Source organism: Copadichromis virginalis, linkage group LG14 (assembly GCF_057382275.1).
Source record: "Copadichromis virginalis isolate Kocher_CV1m ecotype Utaka linkage group LG14, C_Virginalis_male_GT1.1, whole genome shotgun sequence".
Lineage (NCBI taxonomy): Eukaryota > Metazoa > Chordata > Actinopteri > Cichliformes > Cichlidae > Copadichromis > Copadichromis virginalis.
This window is the reverse complement of record NC_140631.1, coordinates 23,410,477-23,437,017: the sequence shown is the minus strand read 5'-3', so window position 1 is coordinate 23,437,017 and position 26,541 is coordinate 23,410,477. Positions and strand designations below refer to the sequence as shown.

At 42.3% G+C, this 26,541-nt stretch overlaps 1 protein-coding gene across 3 annotated transcripts; it reads right to left on the bottom strand.

Annotated features, from left to right (window-relative positions):
- Window positions 1-527: 527 nt before the first annotated feature.
- Window positions 528-22,168, bottom strand: cluha (CLUH binding protein of NUMT mRNA a). 3 transcript variants are annotated; one of them, XM_085429994.1, is made up of 27 exons: window positions 21,805-22,168; window positions 15,300-15,493; window positions 14,983-15,154; window positions 13,907-14,050; window positions 12,647-12,774; window positions 12,404-12,558; window positions 11,721-11,846; window positions 10,269-10,416; window positions 10,091-10,183; window positions 9,565-9,999; window positions 9,220-9,479; window positions 8,695-9,119; window positions 8,020-8,121; window positions 7,714-7,814; window positions 6,852-7,004; window positions 6,699-6,761; window positions 6,361-6,605; window positions 6,193-6,277; window positions 5,949-6,102; window positions 5,699-5,838; window positions 5,481-5,561; window positions 5,265-5,390; window positions 5,051-5,172; window positions 4,865-4,958; window positions 4,646-4,780; window positions 4,460-4,533; window positions 528-3,734 (listed from the first exon to the last, which is right to left on the bottom strand). In XM_085429994.1, the coding sequence occupies exons 1-27, from the start codon at window positions 21,926-21,928 to the stop codon at window positions 3,608-3,610; spliced, it is 4,206 nt and encodes a 1,401-aa protein (XP_085286120.1). In that variant the 5' UTR covers window positions 21,929-22,168; the 3' UTR covers window positions 528-3,607. The 3 variants fall into 3 exon arrangements, with proteins under 3 accessions (XP_085286120.1, XP_085286121.1, XP_085286122.1); XM_085429995.1 differs by having other exon boundaries at window positions 8,782-9,119; XM_085429996.1 differs by lacking the exon at window positions 21,805-22,168 and adding an exon at window positions 20,864-20,992.
- Between the last annotated feature and the right edge of the window lie 4,373 nt (window positions 22,169-26,541).

The following is a 26,541-nucleotide window of genomic DNA, read 5'->3' as shown; positions in this document are numbered from 1 at the left end:
TTCTTTCTAAAAAAGACGATGGCAACATGCCTTAGTTTTGCAAAGCTGCATCTGAACACCCACAAAACTTTGGGAACGTCCTTTGGACAGACAAGACAAGCACAACTTAGCACAAACATCTCATATGAGTTCAACAAGCATGCCGGTGGTGGTTTGATGACTTGGGCTTTTTTCAGAGCTACAGGACCTGGGCACCTTGCAGTCACTGAATTGGCCGTGAAGTTCTCTGAATACCTAAGTAGTCTGTAGAGTCAAATGCGAGGCCATCTGTATGACAGCTGAAGCGTCACTTGGTGTCATGCAACAAGAGAAAAGAATCAAGGTGTTGCAATGATCTAGTCAAAGTCCAGACCTCAACCTAATTGAAATACTGGGGTGAGCACACTAAAGAGCTATGTATACATTAGGTGTACTTAGTGTTTCCATGGGACTGCGTCGAGTCCTTGAAAACTTTTTCACATCTGCACTGGCTACTTGTTATAAAACAAATTAAAAACATATAAAAAAGTTGATAAAAAATCCGAACAGATCTTTCACTAGTTTTATTTTAATCCATTTTTAATATAAAAGCATACTCAGACCAAAAAATAATTAGATTTTGTAAAGAGCAACACACACAAATACCACACACCATCAGGGGAAGCAGACTCAAACACTAGGCTTAAGAAGTCTTTGTGGAGAAGAGATTTCATCAGCGAGAGAACACAAAACCCTCAAACAGCCACACAAAGACAGTATTGCAGTATGACCAGGAGCAGTGAAATGCATATTTTAGGATAGATATTTGCCTTTTTCTTCTTTTCACAGCACTCTTATTTTTTTTTATAAGATAGTATGAGCTCTTTTTAACTTTAAAAAGCTACTTTGCACAGAGCCCATATGAGCAAGTTCAGTGTTTAATCTTTGAGTATTTGTCCTTTAAGTAAACATTCATTCTTCATGACCTGCTTTGCAATTTGAATGTAAAACAAAAAATGCAAAGTTCTGCAAAATATGTGTGAATGAATACACTTCATAGTTTTATATTATTACACTTTGCCCCCCCTCTTCTGGAGATAACCTCAAATAAACATCTACAGCATTCAGGAAAGAACCTACAGCAGAGTCAGACTGATGTCTCCAACTAAAGCAAAAAGCTAAGTGTTGAAAGGGCAGCAGAGCATCTCTGTAGACATTTTCCTGTCTCTCAGGGAGTTTCATAAACTATCGTAGCGTCAGATCATTAAATGTTCTGCTGCAAACATTTTACAACACGTTTAACAGCAGGTAGAACTACAAATGTGCTAAAAATTAAAGTTGTCACATCCTTGCTAAATGTAAAAACTTATTGGTATTTTAAAATTAATCAGAATCTCATGTAACGTTTACAGTAATGCAGTTTAATGCATTTCCAGTACATCTGGCTATGCTAGAAGAGATGTATGTTTCTAAAGTCCATGAGCATACTTTTCTAAATCAAATACAGCATGTGTATATCTGAACTTGCACCGTGACATTTCCTGTCATGTAGGTCAAACGTTTGTCCTTCACATACAGAAGAATGTTAGAGTGCCACCTTATGGACACTGTCTGTATTACTGCTGAATGCCACTTGGAGAGTAGGTGGGGAAGAAAATAATAATACAAGAAAACCAGAAGACATAATCACAAGGCTTATGTCAGCTTTTGTTTTGTTTTTTAAAGCCATCATCCTGCTGGTTTCCATTCAGGATAGAGAACAGGCACATGCTCAGCTGTTGTTGGTTCAGGAGCAATCTGGAAATCACTGTAGTGACCTCATCTCCTGGTGTGAAGAACTCATCTTTCATCGTTTTGTATACATCATTCTTCCAGTACAGTAAGAAGGCAAACTTCCAACAAGTAAAAATGTTTTTTAAAAAAAATGCATCATCGCTCTATTGCTTTAATCACTCACATCTTTCCATGAGAGGGAAAACATTAAGTTTACAGCAAAAACAAGCCTTTATCAGTCTTTTTTGGTACATCACTGAGGCAGCCCTTCCTTTCCCCCCCACGCCCCCCTCTCCTAATTTTGGTGACGCCGTGTACCTGTCAACACACAGCACAAGAAAGTTAACTAAAACTGCTTACTGCTCGCTCCTGTCTGGGATTCGGCTCCGTTACACATGAAGAAAATAACAAATCACATAACGAGAAGAAAAATAAAAATAAACAACCAGCAACGATAAGTCTGTCATCACTGCCGATGTCGAGAAGCGATGCGGTTAATTTCAGTACCAATTTCAGTATATCAGCGGATTTTTGGGGCCCAGAAAAGAACCCAGTTTACCGTGTGCAGAATTATTAAAGATTTGGAAAGCCAATGTTTTCTCAGCCTCTATTCAAACTATGCGAGGAAAGCCCCGGCCAACAGATTTGATGTCAGACTACACAAAGACGCACACTGTCAAACACACAAACACACATGCACATATTCTTTCACTGTGCAAAAATAGATATTTGAACACAGCTAACTCATATATATAGAGATAAATCTACTGCTTAAGGTGGACGTTTTCTTTTTGTTCAAATCTGTGTTTCCCATACACATCAATCAAGTACTTGTCTAATAGAGATTTATACATCGTTTTTCCATTTCTATACATTTTCTATAAAACAGACATGGCTTTAAATTAACTGATGATGAACAGGCAATAAAATTCCTTCTTACCCCCCCCCCTGTGCACTTTTACAAAAATAATCCATAAAAAGAAATTAAAAAAATAAAAATAAAATCAACCTAAATGATTAGTTGTGAGCTCGCTAATTTGTGACTGCGCTGGAGAAACGGGAACCACAGGATACAGCATGCACCCTCCCGGGATGTCTCAAGTACAAATGACAGATCAAATTAGTTCATTATTGAGGACACGTGTGAATGATGGGTGCTCGCTGCAAGGCGGCTCAATGAGCCACTAACAAGGGAAGTTTACATTCAGAAGCCCCACTTGAAAAATGGCAAATTTAGTAACTGGTCTTTTCTGGTCTTAGTGCACAATAGAAAGTACCCCTGAGTTCAAGGACAGGGTAGGATCCACCACGAGTCGGTGGCTACTTGCCCGAGGATCTTCGAGGCTCTTTAGGCAATGACGGGGGCAGAATATGGTCCTGGGCCAACAGTGCTGTGGAAAGTTTGAGCTGAGAAGAAGAATGGCTTGTGTGTGGGGGGGATTATGGTAGAGTGGATAAGGCTCTGGTATAAAATGTCATGGTCATTCTTGGTCTCCCGCCCCCGGCTGAAACCCTCGTTTCATATTCATCGTAATTCTAACACAGCCAACACGCTCTAGGGCTTCATCACCAGGTTCTCGGGATTTTCAGATTGCACGGTACTGTGGTTTTACATGGTTTGTACTTTCTCCTCCCCTCTATCCCTACTTTGTAGGAAATTCCTGCTCAGTATTCCTTTCTCCTACAGTTCATCAGTCTGTGTCTGGACTACCCTGACCCCTCCCCTCCCTCTTTTTTTATTTATTTATATTTTTCTCATTTATTTATGTTGATTTAGACTGCTCGGCTTTCGGGTCCACAGGCTTTGTGACTCATCCATCACAGCCCGTCTTTCTCTCCCATAGCAGAAAATAGCTGTGTTGGCCACTACTCAATATTAATCGATGGGAATTTTGTCTTCCAATTCCAGTGAGCGGTCCTCAGCAGGCTCCTCGCTCTTTCCCAGCTCCTGCAGCTGCTGCCGCCTCTGCACCTCTGCCTTCAGGTTCTCCAGATCCTTTGGGCTGAAAAAAAGAGAAGAAAAATCAACACACAACTCCCTAAGATAGAAGAAATCCTGAGCCTATAATTATCCCCATTCATGTCACAGACATGCTCCCAGAGCTACACACTAACCACACCTTCATCTCAAGGATTCAAGGAGCTTTAATGTCATTTGCATCACATGTTTACATGAGGTGGAACGAAATTAAATTATAAGTCATTATTTACTAGAAAGGATGTGGTCCAATATCAGAACAGGCACACAGATTTCTGTCTGCAGGATTTATGGTTGTATAGGCACACATACATCCACACAGCCTGTGTAGTTTAACACTTTATTATCCTAAGTCAAAGCATTTGTGGAAAAATTGGAGAACTATGGCTCAAGACTAGATACTAGAAAGTGTGACACCCTGGAAGCAAAATACAAAGCAATCAGGGGTAGCTCAAGACTTTTGCACAGTACTCTAATGGCCATTTTCTGGGAAGGATTAATTCAAATATAGGAAGTGAGTATAGTGACCCAAAAGAGTGAAATTTCTATAAAATCCTAACTAAAGCAAAGATTGGAAATGCAATCTTAACACTCTCGGAGAACCAGGGTTACGCTAATAACCAAATAATTTCCCCATTTATTCAGTTCCACAGTTTAATGTGTGAGGAAGCCACTGACTTCCTGCATGTTGTGAGATTACCAACCCATATACAAGCAACAAAGAGCAGTAATGCTCCTTTATGCGTCTACCTGAGAGGTATAAAGATGATGCCATTGATGATGTTGAGCTGGTCCAGGATGGTGGCCATGCTGGGTGCAGTGAACTAGAAAATCAGAGGGGGGGGAAAGGGGGGAACGAAAAAAAGCCATCAGCACTGAACATTTGGACATAATCAGCTGGAAGCACAAAAAAACAAAATGACTTGGAACATTTACCTTAAGGGGCATAATGCTGGCGTTAGAGCCATTTTTGTAGATCTCATTCATGGTTCTCTGCAGAGCTACAGCCTGCTGCGTGAGATACTTCAGATACTCAGAACTCTCCTTGGTCTTCTCATGGGCCTCGCCCATCTGACAGGAGGAAAAAAACATTAGAAAAAAACTGCTTCATCACAACTGGTAAAGTTAAAGTGTATGAACTGCTGTGGAGCATACCTGGTTCTTATAAATGGTGTAACCCTCCTTCTCGTGCTGCAGTGCAGAGCGGAACTCAGCCTTGCTCTCATAAACTCTTGCAACCAAATGATGACTGGAAAAACAATAAGGCAGTTATAATACAAACCATCATGCCATTACTACTTTTATTCTAATGCATATGAATGAATAAATCAATCTACCCACCTGAGGGCTACTTTGAGGGACCGAGGTCCATGGTACTTTGTGTTGATGGTCAAAGCGTTCTCCAGGAATCTCAGAGATAAATCGTACTCCATGACTCCATGCAGCACCAGCCCGATGTTACTCTGAGGAAGTCAGGAACAAAGTTCAATAATTTTGCTTTTTCCCCACCTTATGAGAAATAACGTTAAAGCCAGCAGGCGAAGTCTGCACTCACGTCCAGCAGAGCCATCTCAGGGTGGTCCTCCCCACAAATCAACAACATGAGGTAACGAGCGCGGTACAGAAGCTTCAGGGCAGTCGAAAGCTGGTTGTTGGCAAAGCAGTACAGGGCCAAGTGCATCTGACAAATGAAAGGAACAAACAAGTTTAGAAGGATATTAAACATGGTCAACATGACAAACATGAGTTCCTCCTCCATCTGGTAGCTTACATATTCTTGAATTGTGTTGGGATGCTCGATGCCAAGGACTCTTTCACTCATCAGAACAGCCTTTTGCTGATTGCTGAGAGCCTGCAGGTAAATAAATATAAAAAACAAACAAAAAAACAAAACAAAAAGAGCCATTCAGCACCACAAAAAAAATCAGCATGAGCTTATATATATATATAAAAAAAAAAAAAAAGGAAGCATTGCACATCTGTGCCTACCTCAGGGTGATCTCCCAGGATGTAATTAAGGCGCGCCAGCAGGCGCAGGCAGGAGCAGATCTCTACGTGCATGGCTCCGTACACGTTGTTGAAGAGATTAAGAGCCTCGTTGATCAGCTCACATCCTTCCTTCAAGAAACCTGAGGGCAGTATAATGATTAATTTAGATATATTAGTACAAAAGGAAGAAGGGTTAATGCTCTGAAAAAAACTTTTTTTTTTTTTTTTTTACACAGCATGCAAACGTCACCTTGCTGCACTTTGGCCTGCCCACTCTGGAAGAAGTGGAAGGCATCTGTGGCTTTGGGGTTTACATGTTTCACCACAGGGAAAATGTTCAGGATGTCCTCTTCTGTGAAGGCAGGCTTATGGCGGCTGTCGAAGTTATACTCCTTTATCAGGATCTAAAAGTCAAATAAAACACAAGTCTAAGAAAGGATGTGATGACCATTCGGTAAAGTGAGGGTGCAGTCACTACATTGTAAATGAGTTACCTGTATGCCAGTTTTGACTGAAATTTCTCTGAGCAGAGTGATTTTCTGGAGGCCGAATTTCTCCACAACTTGGTCGACACTTTCACTGTGCAATGAGTAAATAGGTTTTATTTAGAAATACATACAAAGTCTCTACATTTGTTTGAGTTTAACAGGTGGGGTCCTTACCACTGTAGGGTAAAGTGATAATAGCTCTGGGCCTCAGAGGCAATGTTCTTCCACAGTTCACTCGGTGTCAGGCTGGCCCACGCCGTGTTGTCGCCACCGCCGGGGACCCTGTTGCGACGTTTGCGGTTTTTGCGGCGTGACACCAGTTCATCGGGAGGCAGGTGGGCAACGGCGTCTGGGAAGGAGCTCAGGAAGCAGTTTAGGAAATGGCTCACAGCAGCAGAGAGTGCAGACAGCTCTACACCCTGCAGGAAAAAAAGCACAGATGAAAATAAACAACAGCTCGTTGATGTCTTTAAAAGAGAGCAGAAAATGTTGCACCATTAAATTTAACTAACCTGGAGGTACGTCTTGAATATATGTTTTGCACATCTGGTGATCAGCTCAGTTATTCCTATTCTCTAAAAAAAAAACAAGAAGAATTTTATTTATTTTTTTAAATTTAAACTGTGTGCTGATTCTATTGGTCAGATTTGAGGAATCAGACTCACATAGATGTGCTCCAGCTGGGCTTTGGCAGGAGTCTTCTCCATAAACTCCAGGACTGTGCCCAAATAGCGAACATTGATGCCTCTCTGGTGCAAAGCCTCCGTTAGTGAGGCTCCATCCATGGGCAGAGCGCTGTGGTCCAAACAGTCCTTCACCTGGTTATGAAAACACACAAACATGGCTTTAAACTCAGACACAGACAACCCTACGTGATAATTTGATGTGCAAGCATTTACCGAACAGACTTATCATTGTAACAATGAAATTAGGCGCACAAGTCCAATATAAAAACAGTTAAGTGCAGAAAACTACTAATAAAATACCATAAATATGCTTTAAATTTCCACAAAAACAGAAGTAGCATATCTGAACGCATGCTCTGAATTATCATCAGACAAAGGGTAACAGTTCATACAATGACCAGGACTGAGAGCAGTCCTGATGATGTTTTGCAGTCTTTTGGGGTAGTGCGAGGTGGTGACATCTTCTATGGCAGCTAAATATAGGAGGTCCTACTAATCTGATCCCTGCAGTCGTGAAATTTAATTTTTTCCCCCCCAAGTAGTTTACAATTAAAACTTAAATTTGACTCTCTCTATAAGAGTCTCCCAGCTGCAAAGGTTTTATACACCGGAAAAGCAAAAACAGAGTTGGTGAATAGTTTAAGCAGAACACATTATGCTTTAATCATTTCATGTTAGACACTACCTGGGCCTTCATTTCCTTAGCCACACACAAGCCTTCATCGGGGAGTTTAACATGATCGTGATGTCCTTATAATAAAAGGCAAAAACTATTTGAATCCACACTCTTCACACACCAAGACAACTCAGCTGGATGTTTGGGAGCAGAAGCGTCACTGACCAGTGTTGGGACCTGACAGGAAACCAGGAAGGCAGCTGCGTCTTTGAGTAGCTGCTTCTGCTTCTGGATGTCGTCTGCGCTCTCTTCAGGGAACCGTACTCCTGGTTCAACACCACAAACACAATCATTGCTTTTTGTTGTATTCACTTTTGAAGTAATCGGGAATCAAATGTGGTAGTGTCTCCACAACTCTAGTTTTCCACTTCCAAAACTTAAAAGCTTCACACAATGTTCATGGAAAAGATCATTTCTGACTTCCCAGCTATTTGTTTCTAATAACCCATATAATAGGAATCATCATGTTACCTGGGGAGAAGATATCAGGGTTGAAGCGGATATCGAAAGCTGTGTCGCTGATGGAGCCCACTGCCTTACAGGCATTCAGGACCACTTCACGGCTTTTGGGGTCTGTTTGTGTTTGGGACCAAAGACAAAAAAAAAAATAAAAATACAGAAATGTTAAAGGTGATTACGTCAGACAGGTCATGTCAAAATGTGTAAAGATCAGTTCTGATCTGAACTGTTCTTTCACCTCAAACTATCTGTTCACACATCAATACACAACAGCAGTCCAGTTTATTTCACCCTGGTCTCAGCAGAGCACCCACCACCATTCGATCAGGACCACAAACCCTCGCTCTATGATTGGCTCACACAGATTACACAAATCACGCACCACAAGGTTATTTCTGCATTTCAAAGCACCTTTGGATTAATCAACACAGCACCCGATTATGGAGTTATTGGGTCAAATCCTGCTGCAAAGGGATCGGTGGGGGGGGGGCACTATTCCCTGCTGCAGGCTGAGGACTGAACGGGGACAGCTACTCAGGTGGAAAGAAAACACTATGATCCAGTAATTTTAGAGTTCTATTGATCCATTTCTTTTTTCTAAGCCGTTATCCACCAGAGTAGCTCTCTCTGTATTGTCCTGGCCCCAATTTTTGGGGGGGGTGGGCGCGGCGGTGTTTCTAAACGTACCAATACTAGATCCATCTTCGGCAACTAAGGTCTCCGCTAGCTCTTTGGCCTGAGCTAATCCTGGAATACTTTCCTCAAGCTCCTTACCCTCCAATGGGCCCTTGCATTCCCCGTTCTGGGTGGCTGTGGGGTCTACAGGCCCGTTTGTTGTGGGCTTCGAGGAGTTCTCTTCGCTGTCAGTTCCTGTTTGTGAGGCAGCAGTGGAAGCATTGTCTGTCTGGCTAGTGCTATCTGTGGAGATGTCTGTTGCTTTAGAGGAATCTGTGGCATTGGTCTGTGCTGTGTCTGTCTGGGTCGTGTCGGCTTTGCTCTCTGCGAGTGTTTCTGAGGTTTCTGTGATGGCGGGTGTGTCAGTCTTGATAGAGTCCCTGTTGGCTTTATGCTGCATCAGCTGTAACGCTGCCATCTTCATGAACAGGAGATATCTGAAGAGGAAGACAAGAAAAAGTAGCAAAGTCACTTCTATATAATCAGCACAGGTTTCTAGAAAACAGCTCATTATTGCTGCACAACAACAACACAAACCTGTGCTCAACAAAGGCTTCGATGAGCTCTTGGCGTAGACAGGCCAGGCGATGGCGGTGCTGGCGGGGGAAGCCTAGACGCTGGCACTCTGGAGACAGCTCCACTCCATCCACAGGCAGGAAGTTGAGGTCAGGGGGGAAGGTGCGAAGGAGGTCGAGAATATAGTGTCTGCCGTCATTCCCGATGATGCCTTTGCATTCGACAGAGGAGCACAGCTCCACCGTGTCATTCTTCTCATTCAGCACGCTGTGCCGCTGGATCTAAAATTTAACGTACAAAACATACACAGTATCTGTATGTAGACACGAGTCAGCTTTATTATTGTCACACAGTCACGCTTCTTACCTTTAGTGGCCTACTGGTCTTTTCCAGCAGTTCCAGGTATTTGCCGTGAGACACAACAGTCTTCCCAAAGTCAATGGAGCCGTAGATGACGCTCTGCTCCTGCTCACGCTCCAGGATACCTGGGATGATGGACTGGGCGGTGACACGGTAGCCTCTGTAGTCCACCACTACAGTTCCCAGAGTGTAAAGACCTTCCACATCCACCCCGCTGTAAGCTCGTACTCCGTTCAAGTCATTGGTGGGTGCTGCGTGGGCGGCCGCATCGCCCCCCAGCTCACGATAGTGGTCCCGCACATCGAAGCCCAGACTGAAAAAGATGTTGTTCCAGATGAACATCTGCATCCGAGTTTCTTCACCAGGGTTGATGGCCATTACGTTGCCATCAATTACAGCCATGGCACCTCGAGTGGCAGCTGCCGCAAAGTCACTGTGGACCTGCAGAAAGTAAAAGGTTTCACATTAAATTAGCATCAGCATAAGCAACAAGGTGGCTAATTAAAGAGCTGCAGAAAGTAAGACTTTAAACCTTGAATATAGCCCTCTCCCTTAGCAGCCGCTCAGGCAGGTTCTTCCGGGGCAGCTCTCTGGTAGTCTGCAGCTCTTCGTTCCAATCTCTGGTCTAGATGCACAACAAGAAAATTAATATTGGAAAAAACTTGAAATCATTCCTCTTGATGATCTGCTGCTGGATTCAGCGCCTTGACCTGTCCAGGGATGTGCTCCTCATAACCCAGGCGGGAGGTGTATGCGTCCTCAGCTCGAACACAGTCCATTGCATGGTCTACTTGCGGAGCAGTCCAGCTGTATACTTGGAAAGGCGTGGCTATCCTCTCAAACGGGTGTCTCTGGACTCTGCAGCAGTAAAAGAGAAACCATAATTTCCATGGTTCATAATTTAGCTGCAAATATCATTTTTCGCTTGCTGTGAGAGGGTCCTAAAACTAATAACTGATGAAAATCACAGTCTTGATATACAACTTTTATTTGCAAAGACTCATTTGTTATAAGATATTCAACTGCTGTCCCCGAATGTGAAAGAACAAAAGTGCAAAGTAAGTAGAGGTCAAAAAAATGACTTTTGTTCCTTTGGAGGGGACAAAAAAAAAAAGAAAAAAAAGAAAACAGCTCACAATCAGCATCAAGGCAAGTGAGAACAACAAATTACCGTAATTGTCGGGCTATAAGCCGCTACTTTTGCACAAGCTTTGAACCCTGCGGCTTTTAGTCAGGTGCGGCTTTTCTATGGATTGTCCATGATTTTTGTGATATCGTAAGAGGATTTGTTTTGTTTGTTCCGCTGTTGTACGGCACTACGTTGCCTGGCGGAAGCGTATGTGATCAGACACATAGTATCGGGGTTCAAGAGTGGTATGTTGGTCACATGTCCGTCCGCCAGGCAACGTAGTGCCGTACAATGTTATGCCCAACTCCACCAGTGGAATCTGACAGTGTGGAAAAGTGTGAAAACATCCATGATCACCAACGGATATCGAAGGGCTGGACTGCTGCATGATGGAGAGGAGGACACCGCCACGGCCCTTCTGAGGGTGTTCGACTCTGACACTGACAACGAGGATTTCTTTGGTTTTGAAAGTGACAACGAAGGAAAGAAGCTGAGAGTGGATGACGAAGCCATCCTGAGCCTGTTCGTTTCCGACACTGGAGAAGAGGACTTTGGTGGTTTTAGTGCGCAGGAAGATGGTGGTGAATGACTGACTTTTCTTCTTGTTAAAGCCGTGTCACTGCACCTGAGCCTAGAAGATAGTCCGAATCTATTTTTCTGGTGTGCTGTAGGTTATTGTTATGTACTACATTTGTTACTCATTTATGAAGCACAGTACATGTTTCCTACTTGTAATTACCGCTACTTGTACATATACCTAAAAAGTTATGTAAATATGTACCCATAACTTGTTTTTCAAAATATTAATAAAAGGGGTGTGTCTCCAAACAGCCATCTCTTTCCTGACAATTCGCTTTGTGCATATTCTCTTACATATGATAAGTCAACATTGAAACACCTGCAGCTTTTAGTCAGGTGCGGCTAATGTAAGTAGAAAACAGGATTTTTCCCTGATCTTAGCTTGTGCGGCTAATATCCGGGTGCGCTTTGTAGTCCGGAAAATACGGTAAGTAAAAGAATGAAATGTTTTCACCTTTTCTTTTGCAGGGCGGTGAAGTTCTTCTTGAAGGCAGGGCTGATCTGGCTCAGCAGCTCAACTAGAGAGTGGCTCAAGAAGCTGGGATTAGCTGGTTTGGGGTTGAAGGTGTAGGTAGTAGACCTGAAAAGCACACAAGCACATTATCATCATGGTTCACACTAATATAGCCGAGTTCATCATCTGCAGCCTGCTAAATGGAGAAAAAGCATCTATATAAAAATACGAAAAAGAAACAAACTTGCTGTTAAATATCCCCGCCAAACTACAAAGCACTAATACATGAAAGCAAGCTTATGACTGAGAAAACAGCTGGAAGGGGAAAAAAAAAGAAAACATACAAAAAGAAAAAAAAATAATCTTCATCCTAACAATGCAACATGTTTCCAGGCTGTCCACCTAAACAAACTGCATCAACATTTCCTGTTCTATTTTAAGGAAAAACACTACAGGAGAAAATGTGCCAACTATAATGAGCTGACTCACAGCATCGCTTCTTACATCACCTAATTGCAGACTAACTGCTGCCAAATGTCTTCACCTAATGGCATCTTGAATTATAAATACACGCTGCAGAAACGGTGCTGCCAAATGCTTAAACTGCACTTTAACGGCAGAGAGTCAGCTGCAGTAAGAACACAGAGCTTGTAAGGAGACACCAGGCCCAAACATCAACTGACTGGTTGAGGTAGAAGCCGCGTGTTGAGGCAGTGACGCTGACATGGCGCTCCTCCACAGTCACAATGTACAGGTACATGAGGTCGCCGTGCATCTTCCTGTTTCCAGGTGGAGGGTTCCACCCGCTCATGGTCAAGACCTTCAGGCACTGCATGGGCTGTGGAGCACGTAAAATAAGAGGATGAATCTCAAGTTTAAAAGCCAAACTTACTTCCCCCGTTTAAGTCCCTAAATGCCTTCCTCACCTTCCAGTCCTTATTCTGTGGCTGGAGGGGCACAAGGGGGCGCTCTTTACTGCCGGGCAGGATGTGCTCTGGAGGGGTGCAGTCTATCTGCTCCATCTCGCTGCCCTTTTTCTTCCGCTTTCCAGTTTCTATAAGCAAAGGAAGAAGCAAGAAAGGAAAACTGGTGGATTTCTATTGAATAAAACAGCATGCATGCACACACACAGGACTAATGTGAACACAAACCTTATTCAGTCACTCTTAAAACCATCTGTTGATCGCTTAACACAAGGGTGTAAAACATAAGGCTCAGGGTTCAGAATCGGCTCGGCAAAGACTCAATCCCAATGGACGGCTACGGGAACTTTTTCTGTCACGCTGACAGGTTTCTTTCATTTACTGCAGCAGCATTTCTTCATTATGCAGAAAACCCTAACCTTTTCCTCACATCTTTGAGATTAAATGTGTAGTAAAACTTCTTTAGACTGAGAGAAAGGGAACTTTCACTCGTCCAACCCACTTAAGATCAAGTTTGACATGTCTGAACAAACACATTGACTGAGAAGGGAGTCTTAGATTTTCTGCTTTTCATTTCTAAGCTGCATGCTGTTCGATTACTGCAAAGGCTGCAGCAGTGCATGGTGAAAATTCCAGAGCTGGGAAACATTTTACTCCCTTCTTAAAAATCCCCTGAAACAATTTAATCCTCAGCTCTTACGTATGAATAATATACAAGCAGTTTAAAAGGCGATTTCACTGAGAAGCAGGGGGGAAACCTCCTAATGCCAACAACAGTCATTCATTTATCTCCCGACTGCAAAGTAGGTTTTAAAATCCATCACTGAGAGAAGAAAACCGCGTGTCTGTCTCTCAGTGCAAATACTTCGCAAGAGAGTGTCTCTTTCATTAAGGCTCCCAGAAAAATAAACCCAACTTGTCTGAATGACAGAAAACCAGCAAGGTGATAGGATTGAAAAGAGTTTTAGGTCATATTCATGGTAAACGTGTTTGCCTTGTGTGATTTTAACCCGTGCACCAACTTGCTGGTCTGCCCTCAACTTCATTTTGTCTCCATATTTTATTCCATCTCAGAAACGGGCATTTCAGCTCGCGTGCTCTTTGTTACGCTCACACGCTTCAAAACAGTGTAACACAAGGTTTATCAATAATTTAACAGAGTTTGTCTCAAATGTCCTCAAAGTCCAACTAAACTACACAAGGTCCAGCTCTGTAAGCAGGAATCACAGTCTTTAAAGAAACTGTTGATCCTTAGTGTCATACCTCCAAGATCTCCATCAGTGAAGATGCTCAGGAAAGAGAGAGAGTTGCAGTCTACTCCGTTGTAAGCGTCAGAAGGGTCCAGACTCTTCAGCAGGTCTCTGATGTGACGCACATGGATTCGAGCTTCACGCACCGTGTAGGGCTCTGAGGGAAACAAAACAAACAGTGTGGTTTAAAACCCAACTAAGCAACATGTATACTGAACTATTATGAGTGCTGGAGGCTACTCAAAATTTTGCATTACTCACAACTTTTTGGTTTTTAAGCAACAAATCAATTTGTCCCCCAAATTAAGTGGTTAACACAAGAGCATTTTCGCTCATATCAGCACAAGTGTCTTTTCCAATAACTTAAGGAATACCAGCCCAGAACACACCCCACAGAAGAATTTCACTTGTGTCTGCAAAGATCACACAAGTAGCCTCCTGCCAGCCAGTTCTGTACATTATCATCAAGTCGACTATTTTTGCACTGCTTCAGCATAGGTAACAGACACACTCTGAAACATATTCCTCAGATACAGCGTCACTGACGGGGAATACTTCAGTTTGGCTTTTGAGGCTGAGTTTAAACACTAATAGGAGCATGTTCATCTCTACTTTTGTTAACTGCAAAACTCAAACATTGGCCTGAGCGTCACTCTGGGTCATTTAACGCTAGCTTTAAGTTAACGTCTTGTATTTAGCCGGACCCCTGACAAGTGTGACAATATGTATGTATGGATGGATATGATGATTAGAATTGAATGCGATTACCGATTTTAGAAACACCTTTTCCATTACATAAGTCGAACCCTTAGCAGACCCACGTGTATAATGCCGCAACATGACAACCAACATATTTGTATATAAAACGGTTTCAGGATCAGGCTGCACCTGCCAATACTGTGAGTTCCACCTGGTTCTCCTGGAGGTTTCTTCCTGTTAGTTTTTCCTTCCCACCAAAGTGCTTGGTCATCATGATTCTCTCTTAAACAGATAGCCATGAATGTAGTGCCCTTCTAAGTAAATGGACAACAGCTCTCAGGAAGTCAGTCCAAACTTTGCACGACAAGCCCTGGTGCTTCAGAATCTTACCTTCCACCACTTTGAGCACCGATCCCTCCTGCAGACCCTCGATAGACTTGAGCTCGGCAAAGTTGTCCAGCACATTTCCATCCAGCTGCAGAGAGAAGCAGGTGCGGTGGCAGGTGTCCTCACGGTCCATCAAAACCTGGTGGATTTCCTGCACCATCTCCTGGGGGGAGACCTGATGTTGGGGAAGAAATTAAAGAAATGAAGTGACACAGAAATGAGGAGGAGCAGCAACATTTAGTTCATGTTACAAACTACATCATCACAGACATGACTTGAAAGTCCTGTAGTTTTCTTAAAGAACTGCAGCTTATCCTCACCTGCAGGTCAAATGGCTCTGTCCCCGGAGCCTGGATCTTTACAGTGAAGCCTGTGTCCTGGATCACTATCACTTCCTGTTCGTTAGACTCCTCCCCTCCGTCTGCCTCGCCATTCCCATCCTGCTTTGAGTCCGTCTCCTCCGTATGCTCATGAGCCCTGTCACCATTTACCATGGCTGTATCTGCACTGTGCCCTTTAATGAAAAAAAGTGCATAGATCAAGCTTTATGTTAAGTCACAAGACATATCTACTAATAAAATATTCAACTACTTAAGGCTTTATTTAAAATAACACAACCAACTCCCTTTGTCAGAAACGACAATTTATTAACTTGTTGTTCTCCTCTCACCCTCAACCTGCGTCTGCCCCTCCCTGAGGCTGATTCTGCTGGAGGTTTCTTCCTGTTCAAATGGAGTTTTTCTTTCCCACTGTCACCAAGTGCTTGCTCACAGGGCTTTGCCTGATTGTTGGTGTTGTGTCTGTATTATGCCCCTTAAAATATAAATGTCCTCAAAGCAACTACTGTTGTTATAGAAAAAAAAAATTGAATTGAACTCAATTGTTAGTTGGATAAACCATTTACAAAAAAAAAAGAACAAAAAAAAAGTTGATCATCGCTTTCTGAATTTTCCACTTTAATACAAGTGTGATCTTAATTAGAAAATATTGTAAAATAAATGTTGTAACCCAAAAAGTGACATTTGGCGTACTGGTGACAAAATGCAGCCGTAAGCACACTGAGTATTAGCACATTCTTCCTTTGAATTTCTTATGAGTAATTGAAAACTGTGTTTTTCCTGTTTGGGAACTTATAAAAACCAGTTCCAATCTTTTCAATAGTCATGAGGAGGCTGGACAGAAGCACCGTCTCGGTTTCAGAACTGTTAGAGTCTTGTTTCCACTAATGAAAGGGGGAAAAATATTTTCCATCACAAGTCAACATTTCAAGTGAAGAAGTTTGACTTAATAACTCAACCTTCTGAAAAGAAAAAAAAAAAAAAAAATCACTAAAACATAATCTAGCCTTTCTGGTTATTGTTTTGTTCCAGTAACAATCTCAATCAAGCTAACATGCTAAAATGCCACCACAGACTACACTACAGGCTAATTCTGCTAACACTGAAAGGACAAAGGGACAATTGTTATGCACTCTCCAAGTGAGCTCACCTTGCCAAACAGCATGACACAGGAATTTATATGTAGTTACAGACATATGGTACTACAGCTGTCTGGTGATGCTAAACTGTGTAAACTGGATAAGTATATTCAAATGAAACAAAGACGTGTATTTGCCCTTTCTTCCACATCAATAATAATAATAATAATAATAATAATAATAATAATAATAAAGCTACTGCTGGGTCCTACCTTGTCACAAGGGTTCAACACTGTGGCCCTTCGCATCCGAATTCCAGCTGGAATTAAAACAGTGACCCTTCACTTGTCAAGTGAATGCGTTAACCACCACACTATGTAGTTATTGTGTCAACTGCACCACATACAGGAGCGTTCCTGTCAAAGCCTCGAGGCCATTTGCTGGGTAACACTGTGTTTATGCTATAATTTATTTGTTTACAGCATAATTTAGACAATGCACCTCTTTGGCTGCCATCAGTGACTCAGCCATCATGTCAACACTAACTCACTTTTCTTCCACATAAGCAGCCAGGTCACAAATAAGGAAGGCAATCCTCCAGGCCCAGATGATCTTACCGATATCCTTATAAAATATTTATTTACGGTTGAGCAAAGCCAACAAAGCTCAGCTATACCATGACAATGCTGTGGTTTTGCTTCCCTGAAGTCGACAAAGACTAGAGGATTAGCGTGAGGGATCTTCTCAACACTCAGATCTCTCTTTTTATTCAAACATCAACAGTACTGAAAAGACCATGCTGACAATCATAACTGACTTGAGTCACTAATGATTTATCTGAAATTTGACAATAAGTAACCAGCTTCGTCTAGAAAAGAAAACGCTTGCAACACTGCAGGGAACTCAGCCAGGAGGCCTCGAGGGAGGATTTCACCATTCACGAGAGGGAATTATGGGTCACTTACATGGATATCTGCTTATACCAGCACTGTGACAAATAATCCAGCAGTTGCTTTACCTTTTTATAGAAATCAGAGCCACCAAAATTATTCTCTGTAAATTCTCTGTAAAATAGGCCAGCTGAGAAAAGTCTGACAGCTCCTCTCATTATACAGACGACGGATGGATATTATTTTCTTGAGTAACAGTTAAGGTGAGAGGAAAATGACATGAATAAAAATGAGCTAAATTAATTCAAAGGAACAGGGGCCCACTGCAAGGACATCAGGCAAATGTTTTCTCTCACTGACCTACAACTGCTGCCAGCCAGCGCGTCCTTGCTGCCTGTCAAGGGTAACGCGATGTCAGGGTTACTCGGAGAGAAGGGGCCAGAGGGAGGGGAGGGGCTGGACCTGGACCGCGACCCCGGGTGGGGAATGAACGCAGTGAGACGGTGGGGGAGAGGTGGAAGAAGCGCATGGGAGAGGAACAACAGGCCACGCTCTGAATAACAAACATAACTGCTTCAGGGCGAGTGAGCATGCGGGCCAACAATGTCGGAAAGAATGAGGGATCTATGCAGAAACATTTCATCTCCGAGTTGAGCTCTATTTTGGCTCACACAAGTGACATGATGATGACTAACTTCTGAAATATTACAGACCAGATAGGAAGGAAATAACACGAAGTATTAGGCCAATACTGCACTTCTTAAGTCCAGCTTCTTAAAATTTGATTTGCGGCCTCATTTTAAATTAAATTTAATTAAATATCTTCAGGTAATAAATGGTTAGTGATACAAAACAAGTCACTTGAAGAGGTTATCTCTGGATCCTGAAGCTGAGAGACTGTGATAAGAGGCACTTTACAGATTTTCTAATGTTTCATTAACCAAAAGAAGATCTACAGACATTAACGGCTGTCTCTGATCATTTCGTTTTGATTAATTCATAAGAAACAAAGAGGGGAGTTGGTGTGCAATTGGCTAGATTAAGTCTGTAGATATCAGATTCATCATCGCAGAAACCCAACAGTACAAAGCACTATAAGTGATAAGACTAATGATGAGGTTTTCCAGTGGACAAAGCATTGCAAAACAGACCTATTCTCTACAGTAGAGGGATTAAAGTTCATCAGAAAGTAGGTAATGAGGCAAAAGGAGGCGGGAGAAGCAATGTTAAAACAGTGAAGAGGAAATGTTGCATGCTGCTTTACTTCAGTGTAGAAAATAGAGATGCACTACCTGGTTATAAGTGCATAGATTCCCAAATGCAGGAGAAGGACCTAATGAAGTGGGTCAATTTTCCACTCAGGGTGTACATCAGAAAGTCTGCCAGAAATCCTTGAGAATGACTACTTAATTTAATACAAGTATGATAAAATGTCTCATTCACTGGCTGAAATCAGACACTTCTAATTCTTTTAGTATTACTTCATCAGCTAAACTGTAAATTCGTGCTCTATTTGTGGAGAAATATATGACAAAATATGAGTTTTACAGTGTAATGATGTGTTACTTTATAATAAACCTCTAAACATATCTGTTTACCTAAAATAAATGCTGTGATTTCTCTTTTGGCATTAAGTATCATCACATCTAATTAGACAGTGCTAACTTGACCAGTAATTGAAAGGCACGTTTCAGTGGAACAATCAAACCGCTCTAATCAGAGTCAAATAATTAAAAGCAGTGATTAAAAACCATGTATAGGAGCGGCCATTAAGCACTGTAGCAAATGCTCAGACTGGTACAACGCCCAAGTCCTCGGTAAGGAATGAAGATCAAGGATTTTGATTTGTTTTTTTGTTTTTTTTAAAGAAAAAAAATTATTAGATACATTCAAATACTAACAAACAACTGAAGATCAAACTGAAAATGATTCAAACTTAAAGCTCAGTGCTGAACTGCACTCTCTTGTTTACTCCATTAGCCTACTTCTGCTGATAAACAATAAAGCCAGCCAAGCAGCCATCTAGCCACTCCGCAGCCCTTGACACCATCACCATGGCAACATTAACCAGCCTGTCAACACCGAAAACACCACCTAGCACACAAGGCCCCTCTGTAATCGAGTTTGATGGACCACAAGGTGGCATCCTTCTGGTGGACGGCCGCACAAAGACTGAAATCTAAAAGTCTGCCAGCAGATTCTCCGTTGTTGTAATTTGTTCCCCGAGCATTGAATGATGCTAGAGACTTTTTTTTGTGGTGCAGGCTTGAGAGGGGGCAACTTGAGTCACAAACAGGATCCATGAGTCCAACCCATAACACGATCACTGAAATCAAAATCCTTCCGGCAAACAATGACATATTTCTGCCATAGCTCCAATAAATGTCTGTTTTTTTTTTAAAATGAAATTATACATATACATATCCGTAGAGACAAAAAATAAATAAATCCATTCAACTCTGAGCCACAAACTACAAAGACAACGAGACAAACAGCAGAGGTGTGGAAGATGCCAAGAGAGATGAGCAATCGAGGCAGGGTGTCAGTGATTGCTGGGATTAGCAAGGGCAGTCTTCCACCCACAGGAGCATTAAGCTCCTTAAAGCCACAGAGTGACCCTCACCTCGACCTGTCTGCTCAGCCACGTGCTGTTAGTATGTCTAGTTACAACTACTCACTGAGACGCATCAACCTCGTCACCATTGCCCAGTGATTACATTTGCTATTGATTCTTGATTAGTCCATGAGTGGTTTGGGATGTAAAATGTAATTTTAAATTAAAAATGCTTCAAGTGCTGACATGTGAAGTCACACTGCTTGGTTAATGCTGGATTTCTGGGGCTGAAGCAGATATAGCTTTCCAAGAACATCTACAAACATATGAACCTGCTACAGTTATACTGGAAAGAAGAAAATCACAAGCTTAAAATACAGCTGGACTAAAAGTCCATGTGCCATCAGCTGTGATGCTACTCTGCAACACGTGCTGCCAACAGTACAGATATGTGCTGACACAACTTCCCCAAGAAGGGAGAAAGCTTGGAGCTGTACTGCTATGTTCATGAAGCCCATGTGACACCCAGGCTCCAATAAACACTAAACGACTGGAAATAGGAAAGCTTTAATTACACGAGAGGGTGCCTGGCAGCTCAATCTTTAACATCCATTCCTCTTCCTCCGCACATGTCAAAATCATCTCAGCTTCTTGCCTCTCTAACATCAAGCTGAAAAACCACAACTCATTTCTAATCCCATCCCTCCCAATGACTCAAAACTATGGTTTAATACACTGTTTACGTCTGAAATGCAGTTCCATGTGGGATTTTATAATGAGTGACACACACACAAAACCACAGCTCTTCATCATCGAACCGACAAAGGTTCACTCCGGACAGCTGGAGGAATCAGATACTGTGCAATGAGACATTTCAAGGTCCGGGCAGGCTGCAATGAACTTCAGAGCTGTGGGAGTCAAACTTCACCAGGTGACAGCCCTTGCATTAAATCTAACCCCGCCTGCACCCACAGCACTCCGCCGCTGCTCCCAAACAACCTTCACCTGACAGCTTTTACTCACCAGCTCGCGTATTATCAGAGTAACCTTCCCCCTCACCGTGCGCACACCACCATCATGACTTATCGGCTATAACCAGCTTCCGCTTCCCGGTCGAGGAGGAACGCTCGACCTAATCAGGACGGGGGGGTGAAGATGGGGCCGGTTAGAGGACTAACACCGACCACCTCGCGATTCAGCCACCTCACGCGTATTTTTCTATAGCTCGGTAACGACGAACATGTCTGCTACACAAGCTGTGTGATACACATACCACCCCCAGTAAAAATGAAGGCATGTGCGCGACCCCCCCGTGTTCGTGTAAGCAGTGTGAAGCGCCACTGAAGGTGACCTTCAGTTACCGAACATGTGCGTCAGCGCGAGTTTGTGCTACGGCAGCTACTGCTGCTTTATGTGCTCTGAACAAACAGGCGCTACACAGGCGCCCCGTGCTTTACTCGAAAAACCATAGCTCCCCGTGATCACGTTTGGTTTTAAGGCACGAGACAGCTTTGACAGCGACAGGAGCGCCTGTGTGCTAGTTAGCTAACTAGCTAACCGGAGCGCTAACTAGCTTCACGCTGAATGGGACACGCTAAAGATAATGCTAGCATTACCGGCCAATGTGTTTAGGTTAGCCTGAGCAGCTTGCAGTGTCAGGCAGAAGTCCGAGCCAGCTGTGAATATAGCAGCGGTCCCAGTCGAGTGAAAAAAAGCATTAACACCGGACAGTTGGTTAGCAGGTGGGTGCAAGGTGGAACCTTCAAACTTCCAGAGATGGAGGGGTAAAGCAGCAGCACTACGCTCGGTCTGAGGACCTTTAAGTCACACAGCGCAGCATGGAGGTGAAAGTCACCACATTTGGTGCATGCTGCACAGCTTCAGTAAAGCAGACATTCAGTCATGCTGTATGTATGTTGATTCTGCATGCACGATGAGAGCAGTGGTGTCTGCAGCGGACTTACCACAACCACAGGACTCTTTTAGAGGTGCCTTTCCTGCTCCTTTACCATCCTGGGCTCCATCCGCGGGATCTGCCGGATTGCAGTTAGGCACTGACGCCGGGATGTCATCTGTCTTGCTCACCATGGTCGGCAGTCAGTGTGTTTCTGTGACAGAAATCCCCCAGCAGCTTTGCTCGAATATTTGTGTGTCTCTGTAAATGAAACGCAAATAAACAAAGGCAAACTACAGCTTCTTCTCTGGCTGTCACGAGCTAGCTGGCGACATACGAGGGGTACAAGCTTACAAAAACAAGTCTACAGAGGAAGGACAGTGCTGTACATAGTGCCGATCACACGTGGTTTTCTCCTCCCCTCCTCTTGACCTCTTTGCCTTTGCGTTGCACCTCCCCACCTGCTCCGCGTGGCGCTACGGAAAGCCACACGCGACAATTCTTGCGCACTCACCAGTTTTTCATTTGTCTTGCACTAAAAGAAAACATGGACACATGGATGGAGAGAGGAAAACACGAGCATTTAAAACCCTAATCACATTAATGACCCGGTGTTTCTTCTTATGTGGAAGTGCATAGCATTTTATATCTTGAGGCATTCTTCCACATTTTTTATTGGCTGTACTTTGCAAAGCCTTCACACAAAATCCCCTCAAAATGGTCAGAAAATAGAACAATAGCTGAAATAACAATTTTAATAGTTATTTGGATTAGGTGCTGTAAAACGAATATTTCACCCTCTCCTAATTTTTGTTTGACCTCTCTGCTGTAAACCTGTCAGACGTCAACTTTTATGAAAATCTTGTGACTCAAGAAGATAAGATAAGAGATAAGATAAGATAGAACTTTATTAATCCCTCGGGTGGGTTCCTCTGGGAAATTCAACTTCCAAAAAAAGCACAGCAACGACCAAAGTTACAGTTACAGAACTGTTATATATATATATATATATATATATATATATACACACACACACACACACACACACACACACACACACACACACACACACACACATATATAAATACAGAGACAAATATAAATAAAATATACAAAGGGGATAAATAGAATAAATAGGAATAAAAAATAAAAATACAAGTGAATTGCACATTTCAAGTATTGAGTCTATTGCACTGTTGACTATTTACAAAAAGTATTGCACAAGGTATTGTACAGTGAGGTGCAGAGGCACTACAGCTTAGTTGTTCCCCCCTCCTTTGTCCTCCTGTTTCCCCTCCCTCTCCCCTCCAGAGAGGAGTTAAACAGTCTGATGGCGTGTGGGACAAAGGAGTTTTTAAGTCTGTTAGTTCTTGTCTTAGGGAGAAGCAACCTGTCACTGAACAGACTCTTCTGGTTGTTTATGGCCGTGTGCAGAGGATGCCCAGCATTGTCCATAATGTCCATCAGTTTCTTTAATGTCCTTTTCTCTGCCACTGTCACCAGAGTGTCCAGCTTCATGCCGACCACAGAGCTAGCCCTCCTGATCAGTTTCTCCAGCCTGGAAGGATGGAGAAGGATGTAATCTAAGATTTTCAAATTGATACCGTAGGCGCATCTACTAGAATGCTGAGGGTAAAACTGGTGGATTACATTATTTTTGCATATTTTTCATACTTAAATGTGTCATCAAACAAAGTTCAATATTAGAGAAAGATAGCTTAAGTAAATATAACATGCAGTTTTCAAATGAATATTTAATTTTTAAGGGTTAAAATTAAAAAGCTGTACAAACCTTCCTGCCCTGATGCAAAAAAGAAAAATTATAAATTAGCTGTGATTAAGTTTTGTGGAAAAATAAGTTCAATGTCGGTAGCCAGTCATTGTACTCATTATTGTCAGAACTGTTGAATCAAGACTCGAAATAGTCTCAAAACATATTATCCCATGATCTAAATAAACAACAGCTGAGAACCAAAGTCATTGACATCAATCAATCTGGAAAGGCATTACAAAGCCTTTTCTAAGGCTTTGGGATTCCAGCAAACTTGATGATGAGAGCCATTATCCACAAATGGATAAATGTGGAACAATGGTGTACCTTCCCAGGAGTGGACAACCTACCAAAGTTACTCCAACAGCACTCCAACAACTGATTCAGGAGGTAATAGAAGAACCCAGAAAAACATCTAAAAACTGCAGACCTCAGTTAAGGGCTGAGATCATGATTCAATAATATGAAAGAGGCAAAAATGGCATCCATGGGAGAGTTTGAAGGAGAAAACCACTGCTGATCAAAAAGAACAAAAAGGCTAATCTCGCATTTGCCAAAAAACATCTTGATGATCACTAAGACTTTTGGGAAAATACTCTGTGGACTGATGAGACAAAAGCAGAACTTTCTGGAAGCTTTGAGTCCATTAAATCTGATGTAAAACTAACACAGCATTTCATAAAAAGAGCACCATACCAACAGTCAAACGTGGTGGTAGTAGTCTGACGGTCTAGGTCAGCTTTGCTCCTTCAGCACCTGATTGACTTGCCATAATTAATAGAACCATGAATTCTGCTCCTAAATCCTGAAGGAGAATGTCCATCTATCAGTTTGTGCCCTGAAGCTGAAGCATACTTGGGTTATCTAGCAGGAAAATGATCTGAAACACACCAGCCAGTACACGTCTGAATAGCTTAAAACAAAATGATGAAGGTTTTGAAGTGGCCTACTCTAAGTCTGGAGCTAGATCTGTTTGAGATGCTTTGCCATAACTTTAAACAGGCATTGGAGGTTTTTCAAGCTAGAAAACTCTCCAATGTGGCTGAATTATAACAATTCTGCAAAGAATTGTCAGTTATTAAACCGCAGTTACAAGCTCAGTTTGGTTTGAATAGACAGGCGTTTCTCTGCTTTTTAAATTAGACTTCAAAACCTTTTAATTACTCTTGTAGTTTGAACTGGATTACATAACCATAGCCCCATGCTACTGGAGGACCTCCCATGATGGAGTGAGCACCTTTCTCATCTCCTCTAATCTCTCCAGACAGATACCTCTCTGAAGGTAAATCTGCCTCCCCTACCACACGTTTCTAAGCCCTCCAACCTACGCAGTGTTTAATGTTATACTTCTTTTGTTTACATCCCCTTCTTTTCACTTTACCCTTAGTCAACTGGTCGAGGCACATAGCCGCTCTCCACCAGGTTTGTTTCCGTTAAAATAAATGGTTTTTTTTTTATCTCCCATCTGTCCTCAGGTGCTGGATTAAAGGGACTCATTGGATTTTATCTCTTCTGCTGAAAGGTCAATGCTGATGAAAGTAAGGTGCCATGAGGCACCTGTTGTTGGTGCTTCACCAATAAAACAGAAGTGAATTCAGGTTGATTTCGCTGAACTTTAACAGTTTGACATAGAGATGGACCGATCCGATATTACGTATCGGTATCGGTCCGATACTGACCTAAATTACTGGATCGGATATCGGAGAAAAATAAAAAATGTAATCCGATCCATTAAATATCACGAAAGCACCTCACAAAACTTGCAACACCCCGTAACTCACCTCAGAACGTTAGCACGTCAGAGCAGTATGCATCACGTGATAGAGCACAGTGGCATGCGGGACCTGTCGGTGGTCTGGATAGCATTTGGAGCTTCGCTAGCAACCCGGCATTTCATCTCCAACAAAGTTATCCCAAGAGAAGTAAAGCAAGTGTGTAAGTCCATCTCTGAATGTTTGTAAAGCATTCCTGCGTTAAGCTTAACGAGCGACTGCCTCTCGCTCTCCGGCTGCTACTTCAATCATGAAACTGCTTAAATGATCAGCTGATCGGCTTTTCTGTCGCGAGTCCGTGTCTCTTGTTTGTTTTTGGCCCACTTTGCACCAGAAAGAGGAAACCAGCGGCTGAACAACAGCAGCACGTTTAAGCTTGATCAGCTGTTGTTAGAATTTATTTATTATTACTTTCTACTCGAGGATCTTTTTCTACGTAGCTGACGGCTGGTAACTGTGCAGGGGCGGATCTAGCAAAGTTTAGCCAGGGGGGCCGATAGGGCATTAACAGGGAAAAGGGGGCACAAAGACATACTTTTCTTTCTTATTCTCATTTAAGATGTCTCGCTTTTAATTATTTAATATTTATCTGAATCTTACACCCAAAGTTTTAATCTGATGTAAAATGTATAGAAGTCCATTACTGTATATAGTGACTATTAAGTCTAATATATATACCCTAGTAAGCTATAGTACTTTTTCCTTTGGGAAGGTACCATCTGTGCAGTCTGCAATTTTGTTGAAGAAAGATGTTGAATCTATTTAATATTTCTTGAAAAAGAATTGATTTCCGTGCATTTTTTTTCACACTGCATCAAATTAAGGTTGATTACGTCGATTAAGCATCATGAGGTGGCGCGTGAGGGGTGGTTCCCTATTTTTTATTTATTTATTTTTGTTGTTGCTGGGAGTTGGAACCCTGTTAGTTAGGTTGCTTAATATTTATGCTAAGTACTCTTTAAAATACCAGAATAGGGAGGATGGTGTAGGTTTAAGTTTATTAGATTGATCAGTATTGCTGAACTATGAAATATTTTTTTTTGCATACAGGTATAACAGAATAGCTTTAGTGTAGTTGTTGTTTTAAACTTGAGTATGAACTTATACAAAATGCAGCAAGATATTTAAAAAACAGTTTTGTTGATTAAAAAACACTATATCGGATTCATATCGGTATCGGCAGATATCCAAATTTATGATATCGGTATCGGACATAAAAAAGTGGTATCGTGCCATCTCTAGTTTGACACAGACACATGAGCTT

Excerpts from the sequence above, each read along its gene's own strand:
- cluha (XM_085429994.1), bottom strand. The coding sequence starts at position 21,928 with ATGGTGAGCAAGACAGATGACATCCCGGCGTCAGTGCCTAACTGCAAT. Across the intron at positions 5,562-5,698 it reads TCCTGGGAGATCACCCTGAG|GCTCTCAGCAATCAGCAAAA; the intron begins GTAGGCACAGAT and ends ATTTACCTGCAG. Across the intron at positions 5,173-5,264 it reads CTGAGATGGCTCTGCTGGAC|AGTAACATCGGGCTGGTGCT; the intron begins GTGAGTGCAGAC and ends TGACTTCCTCAG.